General features: G+C 41.3%; 1 protein-coding gene across 4 annotated transcripts in view; it reads left to right on the plus strand.

Moving 5' to 3' along the window:
- LOC123520533 (ras-related protein Rap-1b-like) overlaps positions 1 to 20,454 on the plus strand; it is a 228,777-nt gene extending 208,323 nt beyond the window's left edge. For all 4 annotated transcript variants that reach the window (XM_045282865.1, XM_045282866.1, XM_045282867.1 and 1 more), the window contains 4 exons: positions 289 to 624; positions 8,021 to 8,161; positions 14,555 to 14,778; positions 17,050 to 20,454. In XM_045282865.1, coding sequence (XP_045138800.1) covers positions 289 to 624; positions 8,021 to 8,161; positions 14,555 to 14,778; positions 17,050 to 17,191 — 843 coding nt within the window. In that variant the 3' untranslated portion in view covers positions 17,192 to 20,454. The remainder of the gene's footprint in view (positions 1 to 288; positions 625 to 8,020; positions 8,162 to 14,554; positions 14,779 to 17,049) is intronic.
- Positions 20,455 to 20,793: the final 339 nt, after the last annotated feature.

A 20,793-nucleotide genomic window follows, 5' to 3' on the forward strand; every position in this document is an offset into this window, starting at 1 on the left:
GTGTGTGTGTGTGTGTGTGTGTGTGTGTGTGTGTGTGTGTGTGTGTGTGTCGGTGTGTGTGTGTGTGTGATATTTTCCTTCCTTCTCACTATCACCATTACCTCCCACTCATTAATCTCATGTCTATTAATTCACGCATCATTCTCATCGCTACTATTCACCATTTCTAGACCTGTTCACTCCTTCCTTCCATCACGTGTCAATAATTCCACTTCAATCTATCACCACTCGCTAAACACTCACTGCAACCCAGCCATCCACTGACCCTCATCCCTTTCCCTACCACAGCCGTCTTCAATACTCGGCACCAACGAGACCAGCGGGCACGGGGCGGGAGGCAGCGGCAGCCCCTTCCATGGTAGTAGTGGAGGAGGACATGGACACAGCGCCGGTGGAGGAGGAGGAGGAGGAGGTGGAGGAGGGGGTGGAAGTAGCGGAGCCTCTGGAAGTGCAGCAGCGGGTAGCAGTGGAAGTGCAGAGACGCATAAATCACGGAGGTACAGAGTGGTGGTGATGGGCGCCGCTAAGGTGGGCAAGACGGCCATCATTAACCAGTTCCTGTACGACACGTTCACTCCCAAGTACACCAGGACAGTGGAGGAGATGCACCACGGGGAGTACGAGGTGCGTGGTTCCTTACTTACTGGCTTGATGACTTGCTCTCCTCCTCACTTGACTGATAGATTGATTGGCTGCTGCTATGATGCGTATACTCTCTCTCTCTCTCTCTCTCTCTCTCTCTCTCTCTCTCTCTCTCTCTCTCTCTCTCTCTCTCTCTCTCTCTCTCTCTGTCTGTGTGTGTGTGTGTGTGTGTGTGTGTGTGTGTGTGTGTGTGTGTGTGTGTGTGTGTGTGTGTGTGTGTGTGTGTGTATGTAATTCACTGTTTGATCTGCTGCAGTCTCTGACGAGACAGCCAGACGTTACCCTACGGAACGAGCTCAGAGCTCATTATTTCCGATCTTCGGATAGGCCTGAGACCAGGCACACACCACACACCGGGACAACAAGGTCACAACTCCTCGATTTACATCCCGTACCTACTCACTGCTAGGTGAACAGGGCTACACGTGAAGGAGACACACCCAAATATCTCCACCCGGCCGGGGAATCGAACCCCGGTCCTCTGGCTTGTGAAGCCAGCGCTCTAACCACTGAGCTACCGTGTGTGTGTGTGTGTGTGTGTGTGTGTGTGTGTGTGTGTGTGTGTGTGTGTGTGTGTGTGTGTGTGTGTGTGTGTGTGTGTGTGTGTGTGTGTGTGTGTGCGCGCGCGCCTGTCTGTCGAGGTGGCGTGAGCGAGAGGGGTAATTGGTGGATAGATAGATGGGTAGGTGGACTGTGCCTTACGACCAACCCTTCTCCCTTTACCGAGCACCAAATTGACTCTGACGCATGCATTGATCCTCTCCTCTCCTCACAAACCAGTCCAGGCAGGCAGGCAGGCAGGCAGGCAGGCAGGCAGGCAGGCAGGCAGGCAGGCAGGCAGGCAGGCAAGCAGATAAACAAGCAGGCAGGCAGGCAGGGAGAGAGAGGGAGGTCGGTGCACGAGGAAAGGGTAGCTACTTCTTGCACCCTAAACAAACAACAGCTCCCTCCCAGACTAAACACCAAAGCACATAGAGACGAGGTACGTTCATTCAATATACTATCATCTCTCAGCTCATTGTCTTTATCACACGTTAGTCAATCACAGTGGCTGGCGTGTCCTGAGGCTGGGAGGGACATCCAAGTGAGGAGTGTTGTCGAAAGGAGGGAGGGAGGGAGGGAGGAGGAGGAGGAGGAGAGGAGGAGGGAGAGGAGAGGAAGGAGAGAAAGTGGGTAAGGGATTAGAGAGACGGGAAATGGGGAGGATATAAGAGTAAGAGTGTGTGAGAGAGAGAGAGAGAGAGAGAGAGAGAGAGAGATAACCTGGGATAATAATAGAACATGCGAAGACGACGGCAAGATGAGAGGAGAAAATAGCTGTCATCACCATCACCACCACCACTACCATTAAAATAAACCCTTAGAAGTAGTAACGAATACAGTGAGTGACGGGGACATTAGGGGACACAACTTTCTCAAATAATTCAAACAAAGGTGTATCTTATCTAATACTTTCCTTTATTGGTGGTGGTGGTGGTGGTGGTGGTGGTGGTGGTGGTGGTGGTGGTGGTGGTGGTGGTGGTGGTGGTGGACATTCCCGAGAAGAAAAGTATGCATGAAAGTTATACGAGGATGCCACAGGAAGCTCAGATGACTTGAATTTATAGCAGACGTGTACCATTACTATTCTTTCCCCTTAATGGCTGTTAGGGAGGAAGGGACGACGTAGGAAGAGAGAGGCAGAAAGAAAGAAAGAAAGCGAGAGCAAGAGCGAAAGAGAGAGACACAGATCCACACCACTAAAACAACACCTACCTACATGATCTTCCTTGAGAGCCTTAAATCTCACTACAACACCCACACGTCCACCAAGAACAGGGGAGGTATAAGAAGCAGTCGTGAAAGGAATAAGGAAAGCATTGTGTAGGTTAGATATTAGATTATAAGGTACAGGAGGTGAGGTTTGGTTTGGTTAGGTTAGGTTGGGGTAGGTTAGGTTTGGTTAGATTAGGTTAGGTTGGGATAGGTTAAGTTAGGGTAGGGTAGGGTATGTTGATTTGGATTGGGTTAGACTGGGTTGGATTGGGGTTGGGTTGGGGTTAAGGTTAGGTTGGACAGGGGTTAGATTAGGTTAGGTTAAATTGATTACATTGGGTTGGGTTGGGTTGGGTTACATAGATATAGGTTAGGTTAAATTGGGTTGGATTGGGTTAGGCTGGGTTAGGTCAGATTAAGTTAGGTTACGTTAGATTAAGGGTATCGCAGCAGGTTCAAAGACGTCTCTTGCCTATATCATTGCTCTAAAAAGGTTAAAAATGCTCCCTTGATATTTTTTTCTTCTATGGCTCCTGAAAATAAAAATAAAATGTTCTCTTAATATGTTTTCTTCTATCACTCTTGAGTTAAAACAAAACTTTTTTCCTTCTATCGCTCTTGAAAGATGAAAGATGAAAAATGTTCTCTTAATATGGTTTTCTCTCATGTCATTTTAAGTACTCACTCTCGTAAAGAAGGTTTCGATTCTAAGTATATATTCTCCCTCTTATTTTAACCATATGTAATCGCTCTTGAAAGGTGAAACATTATCATAGTTCTTTAGTTACCGTTCTTCACCAATCATGCGAAATCCCACGCAATTACAATACATAAGAAACCAAATAATTGAGGCATACACGAATATAAAGGTTTCCAAAATAATCGTAATCTTTTGAGTGCGTTCTTTCTAAGTAAATCTATACACTCACTCTTAACCCTTTGACTGCCACTTTGTACACTTTCCTCTAGTAACCAATAACTATGAAACATCTTTACTTCTTCTACAGCCACATGCAAATCTTTGAACTAAGTAGAAATTCCAAAATATCTTCTTTCCCATCAATAGCTTTCTCGTAGATGCATAAATAAAGACTTCACACATTGCTTTTATGCTGCTAAATGCTTCGTGACACAGTGAAAGGGTTAAAAGATAGTGTTGGAGAGGCTTACACAGTCCACACGTACTTACGAAACAGGGGCCAAATAATGATGCTCAGTGGTACGGCTCAGTTGTAATCCCTAGGGTACCCTCGCACATAACAGTAAGGGAAACTATTATGGCAGAATCTTCAGTCCTGTGGGAGTTATCGCCTTAATAGAAAGAAAGAACCTGAGTTGCTCTAAGGCGTGAGGCTGATTTTGTGGATATTCTTTTTCTCCCTTTTCTTAACTTTTCAGAACTGGAACACATTTTTAGTATGAGTTTTGGATGTGATTAGACGATTTTATTTACATTAGGAAGGGTCTATGGAAGTTAAAAGATTAATGGCCAGTCTTTACTATTTTAATCCCAACACAGGTTTCTGAAGCTGTATAAAATCACCAAATAGTAAACAGAATTAATATGGAAACGCGTCATGAAACTGAAGAGGTTAAGGAAAAGAACGGCATGAGTCACGATGAAATGTTGCCGTTTTGCTACCACCGCCCATGTCAAGAAGTTACATTATTGAAAGAAGACAGAAATAAATAGGGATAATAAATACAAGAAGTTTTGCTAGGATGGCCTGGAATATACGATCACTTGGAAGGAAATAGAGTAAGTTATGAACCTTTACGTTTTGAAGCTTTGTTAACAGTCAGACTATTGCTAAAAGGGAAAAAAGGAGCATATAAAATTTTTTTTCCTCTTGTCTTTGAAGTTTACGTTAAGAAACTGTGGTATTTGAATAAGTGTGAAAACAGTTACCAATGATCACAAAAAAAAAAAGACAGAAAAAGTATCAGCGACAGCGTTAAAAGCAATTGATATAAAGAACCGAGGTGTTTCAAAGTAAAATTCCTGAGTTGTAACAGTGAGGAAACATCAAGGAAATTCACAATAACACCCAGCCTTCCCCTTGCCTGATGCCAACCAAGCCTTTTTCCATTACCGTCCCGCTCTCATCCCTCGTCTGGCTCAACCACCACCCACGCTGCTCCTTGCTGGTCGATGCTCCTCACCCCGCCACTCCCTCGCCTCCCTCACGGCACCCAGACGCGCTCCAGCAGGCAAACCATCACGATCGCTGGAATACGCAAAATAAGATCATGTGTATTCCAAACTCGCATGCAATGTGGCTAACCCGAGGCACGTCTCACTCGCAGTCACCCCAACACATACTTATTAGCTTCCTGCAGCCCTGTCTTGCCTTACACTTGGCTAACTTAACGTACATTCAGCACCAGTTCCATAGTCGCTCTTTCACGTTTCCTAGCTAACCAACAAAAGTACTTATTCAACTGTGATCAGGTTACACAATCAACTTAACTCGCTGTTTTTCGTTCGGGGGTGTACCAAAGGAGGAACTGGCAAGATAATAGTGTTACTTCCACACTCTTTCGGTAAGCTATTCAACCAAAACGTTTCTCTTGTTGGGAAGCTTCCGAACACATAAGAGAGTGTGAAACTGGTCCTTAGCTGACTTTCTTAGACCACAGCCAGCCTACTAGTGTTCATATCAGCTCTACTCTTCCCTGTCTAAGTCCCTACCAGTCCAACACACGATACCAGCCTCTTCTTCCAGCCCATAGAGACAAACCAACCATCAATCCAAAGTTATAGGAAAATTCAATATTAACCCCTTGAGTACCATGACGCGTTTTCATATTCATTCTGCTTACTATTTGGTGATTTTATACAGCCTCAGAAACTTTTGTGGGGGGATTAGAATAGTGAAGACTGTGGCCATTAATCTTTTGACCTCCACAGACCCTTCCTAATGTCAGTAAAATGCTCTAATTGTACACAAATCCCAAGGTAAAAATGTGTCCCAGTATTGAAGAGGTTTAGTAAGATCTATACGCTAATTATAATCGTCCCTTTCGTCCTAAAGTGAAAAGTAGCAAGGAAAAATACACGGGTTTTTTTTTTTTTTCTCTTAACATCAGCACGTGGTATGAAATGTGGAATGCAGAGGGAAATGAGCCCATCTCCAATGTCAGCCTGGTTTTGAGTTAGACCCATTCAGCCCAACACACTTTATAACCCCAAGACTCTCCTAAATATAACCCTCTTGCTGACAGCGAACCGAGAGAGAGAGAGAGAGAGAGAGAGAGAGAGAGAGAGAGAGAGAGAGAGAGAGAGAGAGAGAGAGAGAGAGAGAGAGAGAGAGAGAGAGAGAGAGAGAGAGAGAGAGAGAGAGAGAGAGAAAGCAGGAGTTGCATCAATACAAAAATGTCTGGCCCTCACGAAACGAAACACTCCTTCCTTCCTTCTTCCCTCCCTCTCTTCCTTCCTTCCTTCCTTCTTTCTTTCCTTCCTCTGCCTTTTGTGCAAGTCACGTGCCAAGTTTACGCTCCGCCAAGTCATGGACAATACACAACAACACGGCAGCATCTTACCTTGCCTCCCTCGCCTCGCCTCGCCTCGTCTACGTGTACTTCCAAAGTAGTATTTTCGTCTCAGGCGGCTATATTCTCATTCACGCATTATTTATAGTATACTTCAATGCAACTTACTGGAATTGACACATTTTAAATTCGTCTTAATAGCCAAGAAATATCCGTCTTTTAGCACATTAAGACCACTCACATACACTCATCTAAATGAATTATCAAGTAAAAAGTTAATAGCCAAGAAAATCTACTTATAATACGCCAGAGATGACGAGGAATATTTTGGCTCCTTATATCGATGCAGGTTACTATAAATCTTATTTCAGTAGTAAAAGAAAATCATGTTTTAATACGTAAGAAATAACCATTAATATCTTAACTCTTTCTGCACTGAATTAGGTATATGATTAAATATTCATCTCACTTTGCAAATCATCAGAAGCTGCGACCAATATCATAACTCCTCCTTATAAATAAATGACGAGATTACTCAATTAGCGTCCAAAAAACACGACTTATTTTAAAGCACCACAAGACACACGCGCCACCTTAATGCATTCTTAATCCCTTCAGTACAGGAACTTATTTTTTACCGTGAGTTTCGGATACCATTAGACCATTTTACTTACATTATGAACGGTCTATGGAGGTCAGAAGATTGATGGTCAGTCTTCACTATTCTAATCCTTCCATATGAGTTTCTGAAGCTGTGTAAAATCGCCAAACAGTAACTAGTGTATATGGAAACGCGTCATGGAACTGAAGGGGTTAAACACACAATCAACAATTATCAAACATTCACCTGTTGAGTTATGACAAAACATTCTTAACAGGTCAAAGGTAATCATAAATATCTCACCTAACACAGATAGATAGACAGATAGTTTATTGACCACAGTGCATATAAAGAACAATAGACAAAAGGTACAAATGATTTCACTAATACTTCTAAAATTAATACACACACACACACACACACACACACACACACACACACACACACACACACACACACACACACACACACACACACACACACACACACACACACACACACACACACACACACACACACACACACACACACACACACACACTAGCTGGCCGGAAAGGTGTTTATAGGTAACTAGCGAATCACGAAAATTTTCATTCTTTTGTTTTGTTTTCTTCTATCTATTTTTCTTTCCCCTTTTTATTCTTATCAATCAATTCATTTTATTAATCAACATACAAGTACAATATCACAACAAACCCTCGGCCCAATAGACTTCAGTGAATGATGGTGAGGGATCAATAAGGAACACAAATGAAGAACAAACAATAGCAAACCTCTCTATACACACTGTACTTACAAAACTGTCAATACAAAAAAAAAACTGGACACAAGACACAAAAAGATTCACCACACATTAAAATCTACGATACATCTCTCTCTCCCTCTCCCTCTCTCCCTCTCTCTGTCTTTCCTAATGTGTTCAAATCCATCCGGAGTGTATTGCATTTTTTTTTTTCTTTTTTCGCACAAATCTGAAGTCCGCAGCCACAGTTAATTAATGTTGAATAAAGTTTAGTCAAAAAAAGGCAGGAAGATAAAAGAAAAAAAAAGCGACGTACCTGTGGCTCTTCATTAACTTTGGTAAGGGGAGAAGGGGAGGGAGAGGGAGGGAAGAGAGGAAGGAGATGAGGAAGGGAGAGGGAGGGGAAGGCAAGGACCGGGGAAAGGGAAGGGGAGAGGAGGGTAGGGACAGAGTAATTCGGTAAAAGTGTAAGCAGTGAGAGAGAGAGAGAGAGAGAGAGAGAGAGAGAGAGAGAGAGAGAGAGAGAGAGAGAGAGAGATAAGCGATTGAGTTAGTGAAGGAAGGAAGGAAGGAAGGAAGGAAGGAAGGAAGGAAGGAAGGAAGGAAAATTAAGAACTACGTACAATGTTTGAACTACGTACAATCATATTTACGAGCTACCTCAAAAGTTTCAATAGTCTCATCACTTTCTTTTGTTTTTCCTCTTTTCCCCTCTCTAATTTTTCCCATACCTCTCTCTCTCTCTCTCTCTCTCTCTCTCTCTCTCTCTCTCTCTCTCTCTCTCACAGGTAGCAGGTCTCTCCCTCACGCTGGACATCCTAGACACTTCAGGCTCCTATGAGTTCCCAGCAATGCGCGAGCTGTCTGTCAACACTGCCGACGCCTTCATCCTGGTGTACGCCATCAACGACGCGGACTCTTTCGAGGAGGTGAGACAGACAGCACAGAAGGCCACGTCAGACTCTGGGATTGACATAAGGACTAGTTTTTAAGACCTTAGTGATAATTTTTGCTGGTTCTTGTGGGTTTTATAAGGCTTAAGTGTTCATAATTTTATTCTATCGACGACAAGTATGATTATCTGGGATCTTGTGGGTTTTTTTTGAGATGAGAGACTAGCACAGAAGGCCACGTCAGGTTCTGGAATTGACATAAGGACTAGTTTTTAGGGCCATTGCGATGATTTTTGCTGGTTTTCGTTTTCCTTAAGACCACAGGAATGATTATTTGGACTCTTGTGGTCTTTTCCGAGGTGAGAGACTAGCAAGGAAGGCCATTTAAGGCTCTGAGACTGACATAAGGGCTAGCTTTTTAAGACCATTGAGATGATTTTATCGAGAGGCAGTACACTATAAAGCTTATTCTAAAGACCACAGGCATGATTATTTGGACTCCTGAAGTTTTTCGTAGTGAGAGACTAGCAAGGAAGGATTGACATAAGGACTAAATTTTAAGACCAAGACTATCGTGATGCATTTTTGTGGGTTTTATATGGCTTAAGGGTTCACAGGAGTATTCTTAAGACCGCAGGCATGACTATTTGTACTCTTGGGAGCTTTTTCGAAGAGGGAGACAAACCAAGGATGACCATGTAAGGTTCTAGGATTGATATAGACTAGTTTTTAAGACCACAGTGATGATTTTTCTTGTTATCGTGGGTTTTATAAGACTTTAGGATTCAAAGGAGTATTCTTAAGACCACAGGCATCACTATTTGAACTTGTGGGGTTTTCCGAGGTGTGAGACTAACAAGGAAGACCATGTAAGGTTCTAGGATTTATATAGACTAGTTTTTAAGACCACAGTGATGATTTTTTCTTGTTATCGTGGAATTTATAAGACTCGAATTCACAGGAGTATTCCAAAGACCAAAGGCATGATTATTTGGACTTTTGTAAGGTCTTTCGGGGTGAGCCTAGCAAAGAGGGCCATTTAAAGCTCTGGGATTGATATAAAGACTAGTTTTTAGGACCATTGTGATAATTTTGCTAGTTCTCGTGGGTTTTTTTTCTCTCGAGACTACACTATATGGCTTTAGGGTTCAAAGGATTATTCTAAAGACCACAGGCAAAGAGGGCCATTTAAAGCTCTGGGATTGATATAAAGACTAGTTTTTAAGACCATTGTGATAATTTTGCTATTTCTCGTGTGTTTTTTCTCTCGAGACTACACTATATGGCTTTAGGGTTCAAAGGATTATTCTAAAGACCACAGGCAAAGAGGGCCATTTAAAGCTCTGGGATTGATATAAAGACTAGTTTTAAGACCATTGTGATAATTTTGCTATTTCTCGTGTGTTTTTTCTCTCGAGACTACACTATATGGCTTTAGGGTTCAAAGGATTATTCTAAAGACCACAGGCAAAGAGGGCCATTTAAAGCTCTGGGATTGATATAAAGACTAGTTTTTAAGACCATTGTGATAATTTTGCTATTTCTCGTGTGTTTTTTCTCTCGAGACTACACTATATGGCTTTAGGGTTCAAAGGATTATTCTAAAGACCACAGGCAAAGAGGGCCATTTAAAGCTCTGGGATTGATATAAAGACTAGTTTTTAGGACCATTGTGATAATTTTGCTAGTTCTCGTGGGGTTTTTTTCTCTCGAGACTACACTATATGGCTTTAGGGTTCAAAGGATTATTCTAAAGACCACAGGCAAAGAGGGCCATTTAAAGCTCTGGGATTGATATAAAGACTAGTTTTTAAGACCATTGTGATAATTTTGCTAGTTCTCGTGTGTTTTTTCTCTCGAGACTACACTATATGGGTTTAGGGTTCAAAGGATTATTCTAAAGACCACAGGCATGATTATTTGGACTCTTGTGGGCTTTTTCGAAGTGGGAGACTACCAAGGAAGATCATGTAAGGTTTTGAGGATTGGCATTATGACTAGTTTTTAAGACCATGTGATGACTTTTCTAATTCTTGTGGGCTTTTCCGAGATTACACTATAAGATTTTAGAGTTCACAGGCTTTTTCGAAGTGGGAGACTAGTAAAAAGGCCACTTAAGCTCTGGGATTGACATAAAGACTAGTTTTCAAGACCATGTGAGAGACGCTATCAAAAGAGACCACGCACTTTATAAATTTTTGGGATTCACACAAGGGTTAACTTCAAAGAGCAGAGGAATGATTATTTGATACTCTTGGGTTTTTTCAAGGTAAAAGATGCTAACACAGGCCATGTACTCTACAATACTTTAGGATTTACGTAATGACTCGTTTCTGAGACCAAAGGGATTGTTACATGGACGTTTTATTGTGTTTCGAGGTGAGAGATGCTAGTAAAGGAGCCCACGTACTCTATAATGCCTGGGTGTTGACGTATGGATTAATTTCTAAGACCACAGTGATCATTTGAATTCCCTTGTGTTTCTCGGTACCGGTGAGCAAAAGACTTCGAGGTACCACAGATCCGGACGTGTACTCTCTGCTATGGGATCTATAGTACTAGTTGTAAAGGCCACATGGATGAGTATTCTAGTTCTTGTGGGTGTTTTTCTTTCTTCCATAGATGAAGCAGAAGTCATTGGAGAGTAATACTGGCACATATGAAGTACTTTAAAGGGATTTGGCTTTTGGCTTCATGATGACTAGTTTTAAAGGCCACAGTAGATGGTTATTCGTGTTTCCGAGGGTTTTTTTCTCTCTCTCTTCGCAGGTGAGACAGAAGCATTACTAACATATTAATAGGATCAAGAAAAATACTCCTGAACATTCTAACATTAAGTAGAGCCTATTACAGATCAGTGAACCTGTTTTCTATAGGGTTTTGAATTCTAAAAAGTGCTATTTAACTAACGATGACTATTTCTTCATCCCTTCAGTACTGGGACGCATTTTTGTCATGAATTTTTGGTGTGATTTGACGATTTTATTGACATTAGGAAGGGTCAATGGAGGTTCGAAGATTAATGGCCACAGTCTTCACTATTTCAACCCCCACATAAGTTTCTGAAGTTGTTTATCGCCAAATAGTAAGCAGACTAAATAAGAAAACGCGTCCTGGTACTAAAGAGTTTAAGTGTTTTTTTTTTTTATCTCCATAGATTTCTTATTTATTCATCTATTCATTTATTCTATTATATCTCGTTTCCTTTAAGTAGGAGGAGTCTCGGTCAAAAGCAACAAAACTACAATAAAAAAATAATAATAAAAAATAAATAATGATGATAATAATAATAATAATAATAATAATAATAATAATAATAATAATAATAATAATAATAATAATAAATGCCAGTCCCCTAAGAGTTAAAAAGCAGTGGTGAAAAATTATAGGATAGAGCAAAGCCTTATGAAACTCAACTAGAATCACAACACTTGCAAAAACTCCTTTCACCACTACCATCACCACCAGCACCACCACCAGCACCACCACCAGTTTGCTTAAGTCGCTCAGATAAGGAGCAATGAGCCAGAATGCACACCCAGACCACAACTGTTCACACGATACATACAGTTATAGTCAAAAGCCGAGTAACTTTCTACATTTACTTTAGTTCATACACTGCCTGGCATCTAACAGCTTCTGGCTCAACTGGCAACAAATGTAAAGGAAAACTGGTTGGTAGGGAGAAGAAGTGGCTGAGAACTTGAGAAGACTGAGAAACACACATAATGAACAGCAAATCGTGGCGTGTCAGGTAATCCATTTGCAAAGAGGGTGCTTATTATCCCAGACGGTGGATTAGCCTTGCATTGCCTCCATTCTTTACAAAATATTCATAGCCAAGATGATTTAAGGCAGAGAGTTGAGCTCGAATACATGTAGCAGAGTCTCCCCAGCCTCCTACCGACCCCCCACCACGTCACGCCACCCTCCGACAAACATATATTCCTACACGTGACACAAAGGCCTGCTGGGAAATTATGCTCCCTCACACAACCACCACAGTCAACCTTCCTGTCTCTCTCTCTCTCTCTCTCTCTCTCTCTCTCTCTCTCTCTCTCTCTCTCTCTCTCTCTCTCTCTCCCTAACCAATCCAGTCTTTGTCACGCCGAGTTTTGTATGCTAAAATATCTAGACATCACTTCCTTTTTTCCTACTTCTCTTCATCCTCTTACTCATACTCCCTTCTCTCCTTCCTCTTTACTCCGTTCCGTTACCGGCCTATCTTTGTTCCTCCTTCTAGCTTTCCCTTGCTCATGTTACGTGTTTTGCGAATTCTGCATCAGCCACTAACGTATTTTAAGAGCATAACGTTATTTATATTTGCAATCCGCCGCGTGTTGGTTAATCAAATGAAATAATAAAACTCCTACCTCCTCTTCCTTACTGCTCAGCATTTCCTGTTTATTTTATCCAGTTCTGCTTCCTTATTTCCTTTCTTACTTCCTTTCTTCCTCCTACATCATTATCTTGTCTCCATTCAGATGTCTAGGAATCTCTCTCTCTCTCTCTCTCTCTCTCTCTCTCTCTCTCTCTCTCTCTCTCTCTCTCTCTCTCTCTCTTTTTATATTCCTTTTATCATTTTCCCCTTTTTCCCTCCATAATGCTCGCCGCTTTTCTCTATTTACACGGTCTCCCTTCTCCATCTGTACTGCGTCTCCCTCCATTTGTTCTCTCTCTCATGCAATTCACTTCTTATTTCTCTCTTTTTCACGTTTCATTTCCTTCCTCCTCCTCCTCCTCCTCTCTCCTCTCTCTCTCTCTCTCTCTCTCTCTCTCTCTCTCTCTCTCTCTCTCTCTCTCTCTCTCTCTCTCTCTCTCTCTCTCTCTCTCTCTCTCTCTCTCTCTCTCTCTTCATTCAGTTTTCTTTTCCTGTATCTTTCTCCCATTTTCAATTTCTACATTTCTATCTCCAGTTCTCCTTCTTTTAAATCAGCTTTCTTTTTCTTCTCCTATCTTCGAGTCCATAATTTCTCTCTCTCTCTCTCTCTCTCTCTCTCTCTCTCTCTCTCTCTCTCTCTCTCTCTCTCTCTCAGGCACACTTATATTCAACGCCAGCCTTCAATACAAATTTCTTCTTTTCTTCTTCATTTGTCAATACAATTACTTACTTTTCTTCTTTTATTCTTAATTTCCAATCATTTTTTCTTCTTCTTTTCTTCACAATCATCACCCGTCACCGTCACCATCGCCTTGCTTGCCTTTCTCCTCGTTAGGTCTCTCGTTTATTCATCACCCTTCCATTCATTACACGTGCGAATTCCCCTCTACCTTAATTAATTAGCACGCTATTAACAGGTTACCTTTGCAATCTCTACACTTTAAAAATAGTACTCGTAAGATCTCTCTACACACACACACACACACACACACACACACACACACACACACACACACACACCATTCACCTGTCTGGTTAATTAACACCTTCAATACCTTTACCTTCTCTTAGTCAGTTTTATAATCTTGTCTTTTTTCTGAACTTTCTCTCTCTCTCTCTCTCTCTCTCTCTCTCTCTCTCTCTCTCTCTCTCTCTCTCTCTCTCTCTCTCTCGTTGTGACCGCCTCTGTTCCCACCTAATTTACTCTCTCTTTTGTCAGTTCCATTCGCTTCTCATCTGCTTTCTTATCCCTACGACATTTACTTTAGTCTCCCCTCACGTTCCCTTTATCCTTCTCTTTGCTCCCATTTTCTTTTACAGCTTTGCCTTTCCTACGGTTCCCTAATATATCTTTCTATTTTTGCTTTCTGTTCTCTCTCTCTCTCTCTCTCTCTCTCTCTCTCTCTCTCTCTCTCTCTCTCGTTCAGTCTTCGTTTCTCTATTTCATTAATCTTTCACATAATTTTGTTTATTTTTCACCTTTTTCTGTTTTTTCTCACTCAAATTCATCTTTTTTATTAATGTCGTTTCATCTCCTTTTCTGTTGAGTTATTGGTCTTTTAAAAGGTGTTTATCGTTCTGCCAGGTTTGATCGTAGTATGACATTAATGGCGTTGGCAAAGGTGTTGTCATGTTTCTAACCGAATTAGTGGAAGATACTTGGACCTTCAAGTGTTCACGATTAAACAACGTTATAGTAATGAGATCTTCACACGTATATTAACATTACGTATTATTATCATTATTACTATTATTATTACTATTATCATTATTATTATTATTATTGTTATTATCATCATCATCGTCGTTATCGTCATCATCATCATTATAATGATATTTCAACAAAGATTCTGCATCATCACTATTTATGGAAAAAATAACACATAAGCACTGAACTGATAATCTCTGTGGCCTTGGAAAACAGTCCTAATGAGACCCTTGGGCATTTTTACGACACTGGCACGAGAATACTACAGCTAGGAAGGCAAAGCAAAACAGTTAAAGAATACACGTCAAACACACACGCACACACGCTCCCTTCTCTACAGGTTCGACAATTAAGAGAGTTCATCCTGCAAACGAAGAAAACGAGCGTGCCCATCGTGGTGGTGGGGAACAAGGCGGACCTGGAGGAGCAGCGCATGGTACCCCTGGAGACGGCAGAGACTATTGTCCTCGTCAACTGGGAGAACGGCTTCCTCGAGACCAGCGCCAAGGACAACCTCAATGTGCTGCACGTGTTTAAGGAACTGCTCAAACAGGCCAAGATAAGGTACGTGTGTGTGTGTGTGTGTGTGTGTGTGTGTGTGTGTGTGTGTGTGTGTGTGTGTGTGTGTGTGTGTGTGTGTGTGTGTGTGTGTGTGTGTGTGTGTGTGTGTGTTTTATGTAAGAAGGGAAAACTGGCCAAGGGCAACATAAACGAAAAAAAGATCCATTTAGTTAGTTGCCAGTCCTCTTGAAAGTCAAAGAGAGTTAGCCAAAATAAAGGGATAAATGTCTTGAAACCTCCCTCTTAAATGAATTCAAGTCACAGGAAGTTTGAAATACACCAGCAGGTAGACTACGGATTTCCACAGTTTACCACAGAGAAAGAAGAGAAAGGAAGAGAAGGAGGAGAAAGAGAAGGAGAAGGAGGAGGAGGAGGAGGAAGGTAACACGTCCAGTTGTCATTAACATCTCGAGGAGAGAGAGAGAGAGAGAGAGAGAGAGAGAGAGAGAGAGAGAGAGAGAGAGAGAGAGAGAGAGAGAGAGAGAGAGAGAGAGAGAGAGAGAGAGAGAGAGAGAGAGAATGTCTGGAGATAGCAACATCAAAGGTGAGAGGGAAAGGAAATAGGGTAACCAAATAAGAGGAGGAGAGGGAGGAAAGGGGAGGGATGAGGAAGAGGGGTGAGGGGAATGGAGGGTGAGGGGAATGGAGGGTGTCAGCTTCATCTATAGTAACACTTTGCGACAGATCTATGCTGGGGAGGGAGGGGAAAGGAAGGAGGAGAGAGGGAGTGGAAGGGACTAAGAAGTTGACATTGAACTAGGCAAGGAAGGAGAGAAAACATGTTGAGAGAGAGAGAGAGAGAGAGAGAGAGAGAGAGAGAGAGAGAGAGAGAGAGAGAGAGAGAGAGAGAGAGAGAGAGAGAGAGCGTGTGTGTTTTATGCTATGGCCTATGGCGCTTGTAGGTTCAGCTTAGCGCAGGCAACTTTATTTATAGTGGTAGCCATATTAGACCCCATATCACTACCCAAGCGCATCTTTGGTGTAAGGCAATTACACCTCCACCTAGAACTTGGGTATCATGATGAAATGTAGGTAACTTTAAACCACTCGGCAAATGACAAAGTTTCAAGGCGGCACGTGGAGGGATTCGAACCAACGCATGGACGTTAGCCCGATCCCACACTCACCACCTTATCCACTACGCCACCGCCTCGCTGTGTGTGTGTGTGTGTGTGTGTGTGTGTGTGTGTGTGTGTGTGTGTGTGTGTGTGTGTGAAGCAACTCGGTACCACATACATTTATCCACTTCCGTTCCTTATCTCCTAGCCGCGGAAAGGCAACACGCGGTCACTCTCCCTCCCTCCCTCCCCCCCCTCTCTCTCTCTCTCTCTCTCTCTCTCTCTCTCTCTCTCTCTCTCTCTCTCTCTCTCTCTCTCTCTCTCTCTCTCTCTCTCTCTCTACGATTACAGTCCCAAAATCTGCAGAACAGTTTTACCAACTTCAAAAGAAACCCAAGGCATTCATTGCACCTAAATAACAACAATGAACCGTCAGACGCGAGGGAACTACCTTGTTTGGCTAGCGATATCCCAGTCAAGTCCTTCTCCATCACTCCTAATTATCTACGGCTATTCTCACCTACAAAACACGATAGTAGCAATAATAACATGCACAGAGGGCGAGGAAAGAAACCCAACCAGGCAGTGTAATTGTGAGTAATGATGTAATGACTAAAGTTTACTAGAAATAATGAAGTAGGAGGAGGAGGAGGAGGAGGAGGAGGAGGAGGAGGAGGAGGAGGAGGAGGAGGAGGAGGAGGAGGAGGATTATAAAAAGTGGTGGTAAAACTGAAGTCTTTAATGTCGTGTGATTGAGAGAAAGAGTGTGGCAAGGATTGGTGTGATACAGTGAGAGAGATCATTCAAGAGAACTCAGGAGGGTGAAAAGAAGAGCGCATGCCTACGTATCAATGAAAGATAAGAATGAAGACAAGGAAGACAACAAAAAGCAACAATAACAACAACAACAACAACAACAACAACAACAACAACAACACACACACACACACACACACACACAGATAGACAGACAGCCAGCTCTGTGAATAAATATGTTTACAGACCACCGGATCACAGGTTATGTTAGTCTAATGAAACATTCTAAACACCATACTCCAACACTACAAACGCTAAGAAAAACACGAGAAAGAAGACTTAAAACCATGTAAACTACTCACACACACACACACACACACACACACATATATCGCCATCTGTTCCCCTTCCCAGCAAAACTCGAGTCGGTAATTTCTTGTTATTTTTCTTCCTTCATCAGGTATGCCCTCAGTCCCGCGGTCAAGAGGCGCCGCCAGTCCATGCCTAATGTGGGGATGCAGATCACGCCGGCACAGCTCACCCACCTGCAGCACCTCAAGCAGAAGAGCAGCGGGAAGCGTAACTCCTGCGTCGTCTCCTAAACATCTCATATCTACGTTATTGACCTTCATTTGTTCCCGCTGAGTGAATGAACTGAGAGGAAATACGCATGACTTTTTGAAGGGTACGTGCTATGAAATGAGCATCAGAAAGCGTAACTGAGCGTCGTCTCTTATAAAAATACCTTCATATCTCTCCGTTATTTTACTCTCGTTCTTTTCTGCTCCAGAATTAGGGGACTATGTGAGAAAAAATATATATAACATGGATTTTTAAGTGTGATATAAAAAAAAATAGCGGAATGCGTAACTTCCGCCTCGTCATTCGTTACCCATCCTCGTTGTTTCTGTTCCGGAGTGAAATATGAAAGGAGAGGTGAGGGATGTGCACGACTTGCTGTGAATATTGCCAAGTGCTAAGTGAAACGAGCCGCGGGGAGCGTAACCTGCGTCTCCTCCTTGCTACTTCAACATCTCCGCTATCTCCATCTCACTTTTTTCCCGGATCCGGAATGAGTAGTTAAAGGACGGAAGGATAATATGCATGAATTTTTTTTTAGGGTTATAATGTGCTATAAAATGAACAGCGGGAATCTAAAGCACTCGTTTGTTGTTGTCTTATACAATATGATCTATAACCTATTCATTCTCGTAAGTATACTATAGTATTGTAATGTTTTTGTTCATGCCTCCCAGAGTGCAAGCGCCGATTACGACAACCATTACATGTGATTCGTATAAAGCAATGATCGTTATCATACCAAAGAGAAGAGCAGCGGGAAGTGATACGCGAAAATAGAAAATAAAACTAAAAGTGTGCTAACGAAAATGCTCCTCATCTGCTGGTGTCTGCCGCCCAGCGGTGGAAATATTGTAATGGAGAAGGAAAAATTGTGAAAAATGAAGTATAGACTCGAAAAGGTTGAAAAAATATCAAAATAGCAAGGAAAAAAATAAGAGAAAAAGTATATATAGAGAAATATGAATACAAACTGTTGAAAAATGTGCAAACGAAGCTGCTGAAATAAAGAGAAAACTGAAATCTATCATAGACGCGAAACCAGTGAAAAGCCAAGAAAAACACCAAACATAACAGTTAATAAGGCCGTGAGAAAATAAGTGTTTTTTTTCTCCTTTACAACAAATAAGCGGTGTATTGGACGCATGGAAACACTAACGATTACATGAAGCTAACAGAAAAATCTATTAATAAAAATCGTAGTGTGTGATGCATAGACTTTATGTCCGTCTGCTTTCCGCTATCCGTATTATTCATTCTTTCTTTCTTCCTTTACATGTTTATGCAAGGCGAGTGTGGGGCCGGGAAATTCTTGCAAAAATATGCATTACAACGGAACCTTCTGACGATATATGAGTGATATGACCTTTTCTTCCTATTTTACATTATTCTTTTTTCTGTGTGTGTGTGTGTGTGTGTGTGTGTGTGTGTGTGTGTGTGTGTGTGTGTGTGTGTGTGTGTGTGTGTGTGTGTGTGTGTGTGTGTGTGTGTGTGTGTGTGTGTGTGTGTGATCATACTAGTACGAGAAAATACCTAAGTGAAGCTCTTTACAGACACAAAATATTAAAAAGTGGTCCTTATACACACTCCTTTTCTTTCTTTCTTTTTCTTTTTTTTTTTTTTGTATTTGCGTGTCCGCGTGTGCTTAGCCATTCTCGAACGAGTGAAAATAAGTGAAACTCTTCGACAAAGCAGACATACACACAGATTCCGAAAGATAAAGAGCAACAAGCAAAACACTGACACTTGAAACGTGACTCACCTGAGCTTCCGTGACATTCTGGAAACCAACGTGACGCTCCTGGAAAGAAAACAGAAGAGGAATGTTACAAGGAATTCCTAAATACAACTTTACACTAATATAAAAAAAAAAAGAAAAATATATAAAGACAAATTTTTGAATGCATTAAACTTAAGAAAAAAGTAAATAAATAAACAAAACACTACAATACAAAGAAAAATGTTACAGGAAACTAAATAAATCTTAACATGAAACTACGAAACTCTGAACAGAAAAAATGACGAAAAAAAAAAAAAATATTACAACAACCTCTTCAGCAAAACTATCCATGAAAAAAAGAACTGCAATATTTGACATCAACACGAACACTCGACTGAAAGCAAAAATAATGTATATGTTAATGTGCTGCAGAGTACTCTAAACTTTTGGAATAATATGCAGAACTCTTTGAAATACAGACACACACACACACACACACACACACACACACACACACACACACACACACACACACACACACACTCGGAGCCACAACGCGTAAACGTGAACCAGATGCCAGTGAAAATGTACCGTGCCAGAGAAGTGAGAAGGGGAAACTCTTGGAAAACATAACACATGAAGCAAAGATTTCGTTTTCTTTCTGTGCGCGTGAAACAAAACATCAACAATCGTAACTCTTCTATGGCTGGTATATAGACAACACTTTCTCTCAGTTCCTTTCTCGCTTCTCCCATTTTTTTTTTTTTTTCCTCCCTTCCTCTCTTTCCTTCTTTCCTCCATTTGTCTCTCCATTTGTCACTGCAGCCTTCGTTTCTGTCCTCCTGTCGCTGGGGCTGTCAAGACTACCGATCACCACCACCACCACCACCACCACCACCAACAACAACAACAACAACAACAACAAATATAGCAACAACAAGATGAAGAACACAACGGCGGTAGAAAGTAACACACACACACACACACACACACACACACACACACACACACACACACACACACACACACACACACACATGAAGAACACACACACGGCGATCTATTAGTGAAGAGGTACACGGTGTTGTCCAAGCTATGGCTTATGAGACACAGGAAAGTACGGACAAGGGTAAAAAAAAAAAAAAAGGAAAGATAAACCTACAATATATTCATTTTAAAATCAGGGTTCTTTTTCATCATTAATATTACCATTGCTGAAGATGCAAAATATAAGACTAAAAATTCTAAAACAATAAATAAATAAATAAATTTGTTAATCAATATATTGATAGAAAAATTTAATAGGTAAATAAATAAATAAATCTATAACGTTTAAAAATGTAAGCAATCTTTAAATATATCTTCAAAAATTTGTCACAATATTGCCAATTATAAAACAATGCAGAGAAGTACAACATTCAAGGAGAAACACGAAATTCCTTAAGAAAATATGCAAAACCATTCGCAAATCCACGAATTGATACAAAAAGAACATAGATTTTATCATAGCATAATGTGTACCTTTGCAATCGCTCTCCCTTAAATATAACTCAAAATAAAATTAAATATAGACTATTTTTATCAAGAACTTCATAGGATAATCATCGTTATACATAGGAGACAAATCCTACTAAAATCAGTGTCCAAGTCTTCTAACACGAAAGGGAAAGTTATTATAAGTAGAGAGGAATTTTCGTATTTTTTGGCCACGTATGGACCTCACGTACTTCACACCACATGAAATACTCGAAAGAAGAAAATTAGGTCCGCTGAAATGTACAGCATGAAAGTTATACCTCACCTAGCAATGACAAAAACATAGAAAACTCTTCAAAAGCATTTCAAACTGTTCACAAAACTGTTACACAGACCAGTAGCTAGAAAAGAAAATATTATGTAGTGTTG

Source organism: Portunus trituberculatus, chromosome 47 (genome assembly GCF_017591435.1).
Source record: "Portunus trituberculatus isolate SZX2019 chromosome 47, ASM1759143v1, whole genome shotgun sequence".
In the NCBI taxonomy this organism is placed as follows: Eukaryota; Metazoa; Arthropoda; class Malacostraca; order Decapoda; family Portunidae; genus Portunus; species Portunus trituberculatus.